At 44.7% G+C, this 13,561-nt stretch overlaps 1 protein-coding gene across 1 annotated transcript; it reads left to right on the top strand.

Annotated features, from left to right (window-relative positions):
- The first annotated feature begins 9,626 nt into the window (after positions 1 to 9,626).
- Positions 9,627 to 11,423, top strand: LOC139436645 (endogenous retrovirus group K member 24 Gag polyprotein-like). The gene has a single exon (XM_071208397.1). It carries the CDS (start codon positions 9,627 to 9,629, stop codon positions 11,421 to 11,423), a length of 1,797 nt encoding a protein of 598 aa, XP_071064498.1.
- The last annotated feature ends 2,138 nt before the right edge of the window (positions 11,424 to 13,561 follow it).

Raw genomic sequence — 13,561 nt, 5'->3', positions numbered from 1 at the left:
ATACTACTCAGCTATAAGAACAAATACAGTACAAACACATGTGATAACCTGAATGAATCTTGACAACCTTATGTTGAGTGAAGCAATGCAGGAATTGAAGGACAAATACTACATGACCTCTCTGATATGAAATAAGTAAACCAAGCTGTCTCAGAGAGCTAGAGACTGGATGATAAACTTAAAGGTAGTTGGGGGGTAGAGGAAGGCTGTGAGCTGACAGCTACTTGGGTGAAATCTATGATAAGCTGGAGGTAAGTATTTGTACTGGGAAGGGATAAAATGGGGGCATAGGGATAACTTTGGGTAGGGCTGCATGGGCTTTAGGGGAGCTAGGGATGAGAGGATGGGTCAGATTGCCCAAGAAATTGAGGAAAGGATGGGGGTAACATTTGATATTGGGAGATTGTCAGGTATGTGGTTGAAATTGTTGTGCAGAGAAAACTCTTTAGAGAATGTAATATGGAAGGTTGCCTGTTTGGGATGTTTAAGCGGGGGGACCTCAGACACAGGGCAAGCTTCTGGGGAGTGTGAGTGCTCATTTTGTCATTGTGGGTTATATCATTGGGTGAAGACCCATACAATGAGAGTGAAGGTATACCCACATACTGGGAAAGACTGATGTTCTCAAACAGAGGGAATTGTATCTCTTGAGAGAATCAGTGGCTCCAAATGGGTTAGGGCAGTCAAGTATGTCAATCCCTCAACATTTTTGCAAGTATCTCTGAATATGGTCCTTCAAGTAATGAAGATTGATTGTCATAATGGGCCCAGAGGGGAGGGGGAAAAAAGTGCTGAATACATGGAATCAGAGTAACTGTGGGGCAATGAAAGTGTTCCACAAGATCATGCCATGATGGATATAGGTCATGTTAAATTACACCAAAAATGTATAAACATCTATAGGCTAAAATATAAACCATAATGTAAAATATAAGATAACTAAAAATTTAGAAAATTGTATAGTCTAAAATATGAACCATAATGTAAACCCAAATGGAACCATGTTTGAAAGCTATCATTTCAATATCTGTACATTAGCTGCAGCAAATATAATATGAACATGTAAAAAGATCACTGTTGAGGAAGAAACAAAGGTTTTGATGTCTGGTATGTGGGAGTACCATATATTGTATATGTGAATTACTGTGACCTAAAACTTACGTCAAGAGAAACTTAATAATCAGGGAAAAAAAAAAAGAAAAGAAAGGAGGTAGACACTGAGGAAGAAATGGAAGAAATTTCCTTGCCACTGTACATACAGGGCAACGCCTGTAGCAATGATGAAAGGCAAAAATGTCAAAAACAAAGCTTTTTCATTTTTTCATTGTTTTGCTACCCTAATTTATTTTTCCTTTAATTTTTCTAAATTTCTATGTATTCTATATCTAACCTTTAAACCCATTACTATATTCCATTTTTCTATTCATGGAACCTGGCAATATATTGGGCTTCCTTTTTGAAGAAATTTTGGACTACAGAGAGGTTCAACTATGGAGGGGGAGGAGCACTTGTGTAGGGTGTCATTGGTGGTGGGCACACGGTTGGGAGGGAGTTCTCCAGGGCATGTACACAGGGTACATAGAAAGGTTTGGATATTTTCATAGTGGTTTCAGTTGGAAATGACAGATGAAAGAGTGCTGAGTTCCTGACCAGGGGAGCTCTATCACATTCCCTAATGGAACAACAACAATCCCCCAAATGCAATGGCAAAGACCAATAAAGATGGATGGTCCAATGATGAGCCCTTGATATTGATGGCTCCGATTATGAGCCTGTGTGCCTGAAATATGAACTAGACCTATAGCTGTGGGGTGCCTAAGAGTTACCTCCTGAGAGCCTCTATGTTGCTCAAATGTGGCCACTCTCTAAGCCAAACTCAGCATGTAGATGCATTGCCTTCTCCCTAGCATGGGACATGACTCCCAGGGATGAGCTTCCCTGGCACCAAGGGATTACTGCCAAGCACCAACTGATGATGTAACTACAAAAAGACCATGAACAAAGAGGTCAACTCAGACTGGCAGAATATCTCAGCCTACATGTAATTTCAGGTGTTCAAAACTGCTTTTTGACTTTGGAAAAAAATGGGGAAATGGAATGAACAAGTGAGTTTATATGGCTAAAAGGCTCCAAAAAAGAGTTGGGAGGTTGTCAGAGGGTGATGCTTATGCATGCCTCAGCAGGTTACCAGAGACAGCCAAGGTAGATGGAAACCCAGGTGCTGCTTCTCCTGAGAGCTGCAGCAACCCACAGGTTCTATGGTGAAGGCAGATGGCTCTGGAGTTCAGGACCATGTCAGTTGGCCCTACCTCAGAGTTTGTGTTCCTGAGTGTGATGGAGTCAGACTCAGATATAACCTTTCTACACATCCTCTTCTGTTACTTTTACTGGATCTGAGGATGGCGTTTGGGTGGTGTATAATCAGGAGACCTGAATCTCTGAACTGTTCATGTGACAGCCAGGCCCTGGGCCTCAGCAGACTTGCGACTCCTATCCTCTGGTTTCTTGGACTTACCCTGGCCAGCTGACAGGGAGGTGAAGAGGGTCAACCACCATACCAGACAGCCAAGAGTGCCTACAGCAGCAAGCAGGAGAATTGCATCCATCATCCATGTGGAATCTAAACCCCCTCTTGGTGTAGAGGGGGACTGGACATAGCCATCCCAGGTCCACAAGATGGAGGAATAGAGTATGGATTAGAGTGGACTTAGTGGAGTTCTGCTGGAGAACTATTGTGATTAGTAAGGGAAGAAATTGTAGTAGTGATGTGAAGCGGGTGGCCACGGTGGCTGCTGATGGTTGGGAGAGGGAAGAAGAGATATGGTGTGGAAGCATTTTCAGGATTTAGACTTGTCCTAGGTGGTGCTGCAGGGATGGATGCTGGACATTGTGTGTCCTATCGTGGCCCACTGGGTGGACTGGGGGAGAGTGTGTACTACAGTGTGGACCACTGTCCATGTACTGCAGTGGTTCTCCAGAATGTATTCACCGGGAGCAGTGGATGTGCCACAACGATGGAAGAATTTGTTGATGCAGGAGGGGTGGTGTGGGTGGGGTGGGGGGTATATGGAGACCTCATATTTTTTTAATGTAACATATAAAAGAAAACAAAGAAGAAAAAAAATAAATATATACAGGTATATTTCCATTTCTTAATGGTTAGTTTGGCAGAGAGCTTTTACACATATTGGCTCCTTTGGTCAGAATATGTTCAACAACTCTCCCAACACACCTGACAATTACCAATCTTCATTTACGTTTCAGCTCCAGGGTTTGTCTGTAAAGCCCTCAAACTCTAGAAACAATTCCCTATACTTTTGTTTTGTAGCATCTCTTTATGGTAAAGAAAAATTAGCTTTTCTTTTATTGTTTAATATCTATTTCTCCTCCTCATATAAATTTCATGACAGCATTGTATCTCTATCCCTAATACAGTGCCTGAAATTATTTGGTAAATATTTGTTGACTCAAATAATTAAAATATAATACATTAAAATACAAAAACACAAATTATCTCAAAGGAAGGAATTTATATTTATTTTTAATCAAAAGTATGCACATCTATAGTGTATGGGAAGACAAAATAAGTAGACAACAATATACATTGATATATTCTTATTTTTATTATGTAGTGCATGTATTAGTGACCATTGCTATAATGTTATGTGGTTGTCATATGAGCTGTAAATTGCTACCATTTCATTTGGTTTAAACATAGGTTGAAGAAATAGTTTAATATCTGATAAGATGGCAAAATGACTATTTTTAAAATATTTGTGTTACACTGTGAAAATGTATAAGAGGAGAAATTCATTTTCAAATAAACACTGAGCTCTCTGAATAACAGGGTACATGACAGAAATCTATCTACACATTGTGGACACCCTCAATTAAACCTGAATTTATCTCTAGTGATCATTAATTATAAACATGATATTCTTGAGGTCAACATAGATGGCTGACAATTGAACCATACTTGACAACCTGTTTAGGATGGGGTGACAACATTTAAATTAAAATCTATGCTTGAAATACCATATGACAAAACTTCATTCAAAACTGAAATAACAGGCCTTTTAAAGATGAGTTTTAAACTCTACACGGCCTAGAGAGTCACTCACAGAACTGGATAAAAGTTCACTAACTATCAGTTCTGGAGATACTATCAATGAGGTATGACCCACGTGGAAAATAATTAACATTTTGGAATACCAACTTAACTTAGGCATAAACAGAAAACAAATTAACAGTTCTCAGTGCATAGGTTGTGAGTCTGAAAGTAGCTAGTTTTTATAAAGTCCTTACAACCAAGCCAGCTGTTAGTCTATACCATTATTTCAACTTTGTTTAGTATTTAGTGTACTAAATACTATATAAAGTTTTATATATATATATATATATATATATATATAAACAAAGTTATATATACTATATATATATATGACAACTAAGAAGTTCAGTGTTGGGGATTGAACTCCTTACCAATATGGGAATATGCATTTTGCAGGGTACATAACAAGAGTCACCCTACTAAAACGTCCAGGGGTCCTACATAGTCTGTTGGAGGTGTGCCATAGTATTCCTTCAACAACTGTGCAGATTTTGAATCACAGGTGGTTACAGATTTTAAATAGTTTGATTAAAAACAACCCTGAACTAGTAGCTCTTAATTAGGAACCAAAAAGCAAGTTTAAATTACATATTCCAGTGATGGAAAATTTAAAGATATCAATTAGGAATATTTAAATATGGTAGTGACTAAAAAAGAGGTGAAAAGCTGCTAAAACTTAAAATCCTCAAGGCACCATTGACAATCTCGGAGTTCCCAGAAGCTGAGAGGTATGCACTGGTATATGAATCCCAACTGAATGAACTGCAAATACACAAAATCCATAGGTACATTCTCCAGAGTGAATGAAATATTTTGGACAAAAAAAATGGATAAGATCTTCCCATAATAATAGTTACTTATTAATGGCTTGGCCCTGACTGCCCTTGGAGCAAAGCAGGATTCCCGAAGTTTTAAAGGAAGAGCCCGATCAGTTTGGCCTCCTGAGCCACACGTGACTATTTATGATGGAAGGAGGAGGGCCTACACTTCCAAATGTTGTGAGGAACCTCCATTTTCTACTTTCCATTCTCCCTGTTCCATTTCCTTAGCATACTTTTAATTTGTAGTCACTAAGGAGAACTTAGGAGGTAAGCTGAGCTATACTTTAGAGAATTTTGAAAGTGAAATTAAAGGACTTACACAGAAATGGAATGAGAGAAGAGGCATATATATACACACACATACACATAATATATGTAGTTTAATATATTAGCATCCTTATCAGCTCAACAATGTACCTTATAAGTTAATGGTATAGCTCCATTAAGTGCACTGCAGGTACTGGGTAGGAAGGGAGTTTATTCTTTACTCAAAATAATAAAAATGTATTTACTCTTCAAAATATATTTCTTATCTATTGAAGAAATTGAGATAAGTTCCAATGTTACGAAACACTAAACTCTCTACCTATTATCATTTGACATGAAGAAAAGTGATTTTAATGGTTTCCTTCTTCAACTCTAAACAATTTTCTGATGGGTGATTTAGCTCATTTATATTTCTTTGTGAGTAAATATCTATTAGGTAGTCCCATGTGGAAAAAAGTTTGAAAGCTATGAAAATCCTAGAGAATATGCTTTTTGTTGCCCAAGGGAAAAAACCTCTGTCTTAGTTTGCCTTAGGGCTGCCAATGCAAAGTACCAGAAATGTATTGGCTTTTATAATGGGGATATATTTGGGGTAAAAGCTTACAGTTTTTGAAGTTGTGAAAAGTCTAAATCAAGGCATCAGCAGAGATGTTTCTCACCAAAGTTAGTTGCCACATGGTGAAGCAAGATGGCCACCAATCTCTGCTGAGGTTTCTGCCGACCCCTCCAGAATCTACCGTCTCTGAGAGTTGAAGGCAACCAGCTGAGGCAAACCAGGAATAAGACTTGTTTCTTACTGGGCCTCCTCTCTAGTCTCAGATGCTTTGTTTTCTTTCCAGTTCAACTGTAATCCATCAGGCTCATCTCCCCTGGGCCTCACCTCTTTGAGCCTCTTGGAGTTACTCTCCTTGAGCTCAGCTGGAACCTGGAGTCCTTTGTCTCACACTGCAGGATCCAACATAGTGGCTTCCTTTCTCTTTGTGTATCTGTCTCTCTAGGTGTCTCCATTTATATCAGCTCTATTTATATATGAGGGCAGAAACAACTTGAGCCACACTTCACACTTTCTCTTTTTGGGATTCACCAAATTTAAACTGTCACAACCTATTTCAAAACTCTTTTCATTGGAATACAGTGGCAATGATAATGACTGACAACAAGGAAGAGGCAGTTCATTTGCTGGTAATACAAAACCAAACAAAGTTACTGTGGCCAAAACTAAAGATATATAATCCAAAAATTATCAGTAAGATTGTATAGGAAAAAGATCAACTTTTCTTAAACTGAAAAGCAATCATATCACCCAAACTAAGTCTGAGGGAAAATAGACAATAGGCAAAGAGAAGGATACTAGGAATTAATTTATTTTCACCAGGACATACTAAACCAGGAGGAGTAGATGACACAATTGGCATTCAGTAACAACAGTAAGGGCAGTTAACCTAAAGGTGAGAAAGCAGGAATACTGAATTGTTAATATGACTTAAAATCAGACAGATATTAACCATCAGAGCCAAGATTCAAACCCATGCCATCTGACAATACATGGCTTTAAGCAATACTGATTTCAACAAACAGGTAGATTCAATAGCAAATTGGAGCTGGTGAAGAAAAAAATCAGTGAATTTGAAGATAAGCCATTTGAAATCATCCAGTATGAGGAGCAGAAAGAGGTAAGAATGAAGAAAAGTAGAAAAACCCTGAGCAACCTGTGGTACACCATCAAACATGCACTTTGTTGGAATACCAGAAGGAGAAGAGAGAAAAGGGCAGAGAGGGTATCCAAAGAAATAATGGCTGAAAATTCCCCAAAGTTAACAAAAGACATGGAAGAATACACATGCAGGGTACTCACTGTACTCCAAACAGGATAAAACCAAATAGACCCATACTGTGTCATACTATAATTAAACTGTCAAGTGCTAAAGGTAAAGGGAGAGTTCTGAAAATCACAAGAGAGAAACATTTTTCATATACAAGGAAGCCTAAATAACTTTAAGCTGATTTCTTATCTGCAGCCACAGTGGTAAGAAGGCAGTAGGATGGCATATTTAGAGTACTGGAAAAAATAGGCCAAACAAGAATTCTAAATCCAAAAGAAACTGTCTTCAAAAATGAGGGAAAGTTTAAGGTATTCTCAGATAAACAAAAGCTGAGGGATTTTGTCACCACTAGATCAGCATTATGAGAGAGGCTAAAGGGAGTTCTGCAGGTTGAGAGGACAATAGACAATAGATATAGATATCAGTGCTGCATGAAGTAACAAAGAAATCTGTACTTGTTAACAACATGGGTACTGCCTGTATCATTTTATTTTTGGTTGTGACTTCACTTTATACTTCCTTGATCTAAAAGGCAAATGCATAAAGTGTAATGATAAATCAGTGAAACTGGATCATAATTTGTACGCATGTAATTTGTTACAAGAACTACATAAAGGTCAGGGCATAGAGGATATAGGAACATAGTTTGTGGATGCTATTGAAGTTAAATTGGTATCAAAGCAAATGAGAATGTTAAAGACTTAGGATGTTAAATTTAAGCCCCATGATAAGTGTAAAAAATACCAGAGAATGTATAAATTCATAAAGACATTAGAGTACAGGTTTCCATAGATGGGACAGCAGGGAAAATGTGAAGTTAATGCAAAATGCATGTAGGGTTTGGAGAGATGGGAAAGTTTTAGTAATGGAAAGCAGTGAAGGTACCACAACTTTATGAATATGATTAATTCCACTGAATGTTCTGAGACTGGTTGAGACCGGAAAGTTTATGCTGTATATTTGTTCCACAATTTAAAAATGGAAAAACAACTGAAGAGACAATAACAATTAAATGTAATACATGTTCTTGTATGGGATATAACTAGGGAGGAGAAAAGGCTCAAAAAGACATTATTGGGACTTATGAAAAAATGGAATATAGAATACAAGCTTTATGTCAATGTTAAATATCTTGAACTTGGTGCATTGCTGTATACAATTGATATACATGTATTGGTTATCTAAGCGGATAGCCTTATTGGTTTTTTTTGTTTTGTTTTGTTTTTGTTTTTTGGAGATACCGAAGCCAGGATTGAACCTGGGACCTTGTATGTGAGAAGCTAGTTCTCAACCTCTGAGCCGCACTGGCTCCCCCAGCCTTATTCTTAAGAAACATATATGGCAGTATTAAGTGTTCAAAAAGTATGATGTATTCACCCAGCACTCAAGTGTTCAGAAATGAATTGATAACTAGATGGACAGACAGACAAATGGATAGAGAGTTTAATAGTTAGATAGGCGGATTGATAGGTGGATAGCTAGAATGATACAGGAAATGTGACAAAATATTAAAATTATTGGTTCTGAGTATCTGGGGGTATAGGAGTATGTTGGTGTTCTCTGACTGGGGTTTGTATTATTTTTGTTAAGTGTCCTGAAAAGCTGAATGTATTTCAAAATAAAAAGTAAAAAGTAAAAATGCAAACAAAAACCCACAAACACAGATAGAAAGATTAGCCATAGACACATGTCAACCATGGAACAGGAGGTCAGTAGAAAAGAATATTTATCATGTTGGCATGGTTTATATTGGGTAAGAGCAGGTTCCAGAATCAGCCTGTGATGTCTCCATTTTATTTGAGAATTCAGCTGCTGAAGGTGAGGGCAAACTGGAAACCATGGATGGATTAATATGGAAATATTCTTGTGATTATATAAATTTTCTTCAGCAGCACTTTATTGAGACCTTTTGTAGACATGGAAATAGAAGACAGTTGGACTTACTGAAAAATTGAGCTTTTGATTGTCCCCTGCTCTCACCTTGTTTTATTCTTCCTTATACCTTTCTTAACTGTTCCTTGTAACCTCTTTGTATTATGACCTTTCTCAGCAACAGCTTAAGCTGCTGTCATCCTCCACCCCTCCCTCCAGCCATTATCTTCCTCCTGCAGCCTTCGCTGTTCTTCCCGCCAGTCCCGCCCACGTTGCCAGCATATAATCTGCCTTCTTCCTTAGCCACTGCCTGCCTCATAGCCATCTGCCCAATCCCACCTATCCACTATCACCCCGTAGCTAGCCCGCCCTGGCCCCAACCCCTCCCCTACCCAGCACTATATAACCAAGTGCACTTCCTCAATAAAGTAGACCTGCGCATAGACCTCGTCTCCGTGGTTTCTTCCATCAAACCGCGCGTCCCCACCAAGCCTTGAGCCGCCCGCTGCCGCCCCGGTCCAGCCGTGAGCTCGGCCCGACCCCCGGCAGCGACCCGCCCGCAGCGGCAGCTACAGTTGGCGCCTGAACAGGGACCCCAGCTACGGCCCCTCACTTGGCCAGTCCGCTGCTGAACCCCCGCACGGGACCCATCGCCATCCTCCCGTGCTGCCGCTCAAGGTAGGGACTCTCTGGCGTCGCTCCCTTCACTCCCCTCTTAGGCCCTCTGCCGCGATGGGGGCCTCCCTCTCATCCCGTCAGGTTCCTCAAGTCCGCCTGCTCGCTGCCCTCTTAGAGACTCACCACGTCAAAATCTCTCTCCATCAGCTACAGCAGTACTGGGACCTTCTCCTACCCTTTAACCCTTGGCTCGTCACCTGTGCTCTCTGGAACCCAGAGACTTACGAACGTTTAATTCAGTGGGTAACGTCCGCTATGGAGCACGAACACAAGCAGTTTCCCCCTGGCCTTACCCCGGCCCTCGTTGCTATCTGCGCCTGTCTCCAGGGGGTGCCCTCCCCTGCCTCCACTCTCGCCTGTGAGCCTAGCCACCCTCTCACCTGCGACCCTGATGGAGATGATGATACTCGCTCTCTGCCCGCCCAGCTCGAGGCCGCGCTCGAACTGAATCCCCCCACGGCCTCTGATCCAGACCCCAACCAAGATGGCGACCTTCTGCCTTCTTCCTCCCCAACCGCGCCTTGCAAACAATGCCAACATGGCACGCTTCCTCCTTCTTCTTCCTCCGCGCCCTCTTCCCGCCTTTACCCGCCTCTTCCTGTCTCGTCACCATCCGGTCCCGCCCCGGATGCCTGCCGGCCGCCATTTCCCATTAAACCGGAAGAGCCCCCGGTGCCATCTTGGCCTGTGCCCGGAAGTGACGCGGCCACTCCGCCATCTTGGCCCACATCCGGAAGTGATGTCAGACGTGACGTCTCCGTTCCGCCATCTTGCCCAGCCAAAAACACAGTTGCCACCGCGCCGTCCTGGCCGGCGCCCGGTGGCGCCGCCAACGCCTCGTATCCGTGGCCTGCTTCACCCCCCGCCTGCCCCAGCAGTTGCGGTAGCACCGCGAACCCCCCTCTGCCGGCGTACGGCACCGCCTTTCTCACCTCTCCCACTCCGCCTCTGGCTCAGATGTTCCCCCTCAATCTGGCTCGCACTCCACAAAACCCGCAAGCGTGGATCCCCTTTTCCCCCAAAGACATCCAAATGCTCCGCAGCGCGATAAAAGAGGATGGCCTTGCCAGCCCTCATGCCCAAGACATTCTCGAGCGTATGGCCATCCCTCGCTGCATCCCTTATGACTGGATTTCCCTAGCCCGAGCAGTTCTCTCCCCCGGGCAATTCATTGACTGGCGAGCCCATCTCGGTGTTCTAATCGACAATCAGATTGCTGACAACGCGCGTCAAGGTGTGCATTACCCTGCCAACGCATTTCTTGGGTTCGGTCCTTACGGCGATCCCAGCGCCTACACAGCCACCCCGCCTGGGTTTTTTCTCCAGCTCCGTGACTGTGTTTTCCGAGCTTTCCGCTCGTGCACTGCGGCCGCCCCAGAGCCCCTCGTAAAGCTTTTCCAAAAACCCGAAGAGCCGTTTAACGAATTCGTAGCTCGTGTGCAGGCCGCGGCAGAGAGGCGAGTTGTCGGCAATGCAGCTCGCGAGTCTTTCGTTAAAGACATTCTGCAAGAGGGAGCCAATCCAGCCTGCAAAGCCATCATTCGTCCCCTTCGTGACAAGCCGCTCCAAGACTGGGTCCTCGCATGCTCCGGAGTTTCTGGGCAAGCCTCCGCGCTCGCAGCAGCTATTGTCGCAGCAGTCCAAACAACCAACACCTGCTTCCGCTGCGGAGAATTGGGCCACTTCGCTCTCGAGTGCCCCAACCTTCCGGCTCCACCGCAACCCATGGCCCCGCCTATGGTGCCACCACCGCGCCCTGTTCCTGCCGCCCGGCCACCCTCCACCCCTGCCCACGCTGTGGAAAAGGGTACCATTGGGCCCGCGACTGCCGTGTCCCGAGGCAGCCTTTAAATGGGCAGCGGGGCAAGCCTCAGCCCCACCACCAAGAGGCTCCAGTCGCCCCGCGCCAACCTCGCCCGTAGGGATCCACTGGTCCGTCCCCATGTCGCCCGCTTCACAGCCACGCCTCACCATCAAGGTCAATGGAAAGTGGTTGGACGGCCTTCTTGACACCGGCGCAGAAATCTCCTGCATCCCCCTCTCCCAAGCTCGCGACTTCCCGCTTATGGCTGGGCCCGTGGTCATAGGTGCCACCGGCCAGTCCACCTCGCAACAGGCGGCAGAGGACTTCTCCTGGGAGGACACTGAGGGGCGGTCTGGCTTCTTCCGTCCTTTAGTCCTTAGAGACATCAAACAGGTCTTGTGGGGGTGTGATATTCTACATCAATCTGGTGCGGTTCTCTTCACCCCTCAACCGTCGCCGTCCCCCCAATAGTTTTGGCCGTTGCTCGCGTTCAACCTCCAGCACCCGTTCCTCTGCAATGGGACACAGAGGAACCCATTTGGGTGGAGCAATGGCCTATGACTGCCCCAAAACTGGCTATTCTTCAAGACCTCGTAGAGGAGCAGCTCCGTGCTGGGCATGTTGAGCCCTCCACCAGCCCATACAATACTCCCATTTTTTTCATCGTCAAAAAGTCCGGCAAGCCGCGCCTCCTCCACGACCTGCGAGAGATCAACAAGCACATCAAACCCATGGGCTCTCCTCAGCCCGGCATGCCTCACCCTTCAGCATTCCCGCGAGATTGGTATGTGGCAGTCCTCGACATCAAAGACTGCTTCTTCTCCATTCCCCTGCATCCAGCTGACCATCCACGGTTCGCCTTTACTGTTCCCCAACCCAACCACCACCGGCCTGCCAAACGATATCAGTGGAAAGTCCTCCCCCAAGGCATGAAGAACAGCCCTGCCATCTGCCAGCTGTTTGTAGCTACTGCTATTGAGCCCTTAACCTCCAAAGCCACCATCGTGCATTACATGGATGACATCCTTGTAGCCCATCCGAGCAAACCAAAACTACAAGCTGTAGTTGCCAGTCTTCTCTCCAGCTTAGAAGATATTGGTCTTCAAGTTAACTTAGAAAAGGCTGTTTTCCACCCACTGTTTCAATTCTTGGGCTTTGAAATCTCGGAAGCAATCACGCCCATGGCGCCGCTTATAGATGTCCCCAAAACCATGACGCTCCATGATCTCCAACAACTGTGTGGCCAGCTTAATTGGCTGCGCCCATCGCTACCCGTCACCACACATCAGCTGCAGCCTCTGTTCCAGCTCCTCCAGGCCGCTGACCCACCATCACAGGCACCCACCAAGAAGATCACCCTGTCATATGAAGCAGAATGCGCCCTGAGCCGTGTCAATTCTGCCCTAATGGACTGCTTGCTCCAACGAATGGATCCAGACAAACCATTTGCAGGACTTGTCCTTCCCACCCATGGAACCCCCTCTGGCCTCATCTGGCAGGACAGTCCACTCCTGTGGGTCCATTTAGCCAAAAGCAAGCTTCGCAAAATCACCCCCCAATCCATCCTGTTCGCGCAGCTCGCCATCGCCCTTGTTGAACATTCCACCCACCACTACGGGCGTCATCCAGATGTCATCATTTGGCCCCTTACAGCCCAGCAAGTCACTCACTTGCTGAAAAGCTCTATAGACATGCAGGCACTGTTCCTCCTATTCCCCGGCCCATTCGATAACCACTTCCCCCAGCACCGCCTCATACAAGGCCTCAGCACGCTCCCCGTCGCAGCTCCTGACCATTTCCCGTTTCTGTCCTCCAAGCCACTCCCCAACACCGCCATCGCCTTCACAGATGCCTCCAAGCACTGTCTTGCTATAGTCCTCTACAAGCCCAACTCCGCACAACCTCTCTGCCACACCCGCCGACATAGCAACTCTGTCCAAGTGGCTGAATTGAAAGCCGTTACTCTGGCTCTCCAATACCTCCAGGATCAGCCAGTAAATATCTTCACAGACAGTCTCTATTGCCTGCAGGTCTCTCGTATCCTTGCCTTTGCGGCCTTCCTGCCGCCTGTTAGCATCGGCAACCGGGACATCAACCTGGCTTTAGCTGACCTTCAACTCCTCTTAGAGAAGCGACGACAACCTTGGTTCATTGCCCACATCAGGAGCCACTCAGGCCTCCCAGG

This window comes from Dasypus novemcinctus, chromosome 16 (genome assembly GCF_030445035.2).
Source record: "Dasypus novemcinctus isolate mDasNov1 chromosome 16, mDasNov1.1.hap2, whole genome shotgun sequence".
Lineage (NCBI taxonomy): Eukaryota > Metazoa > Chordata > Mammalia > Cingulata > Dasypodidae > Dasypus > Dasypus novemcinctus.
This window is presented reverse-complemented; position numbering and strand designations above follow the sequence as displayed.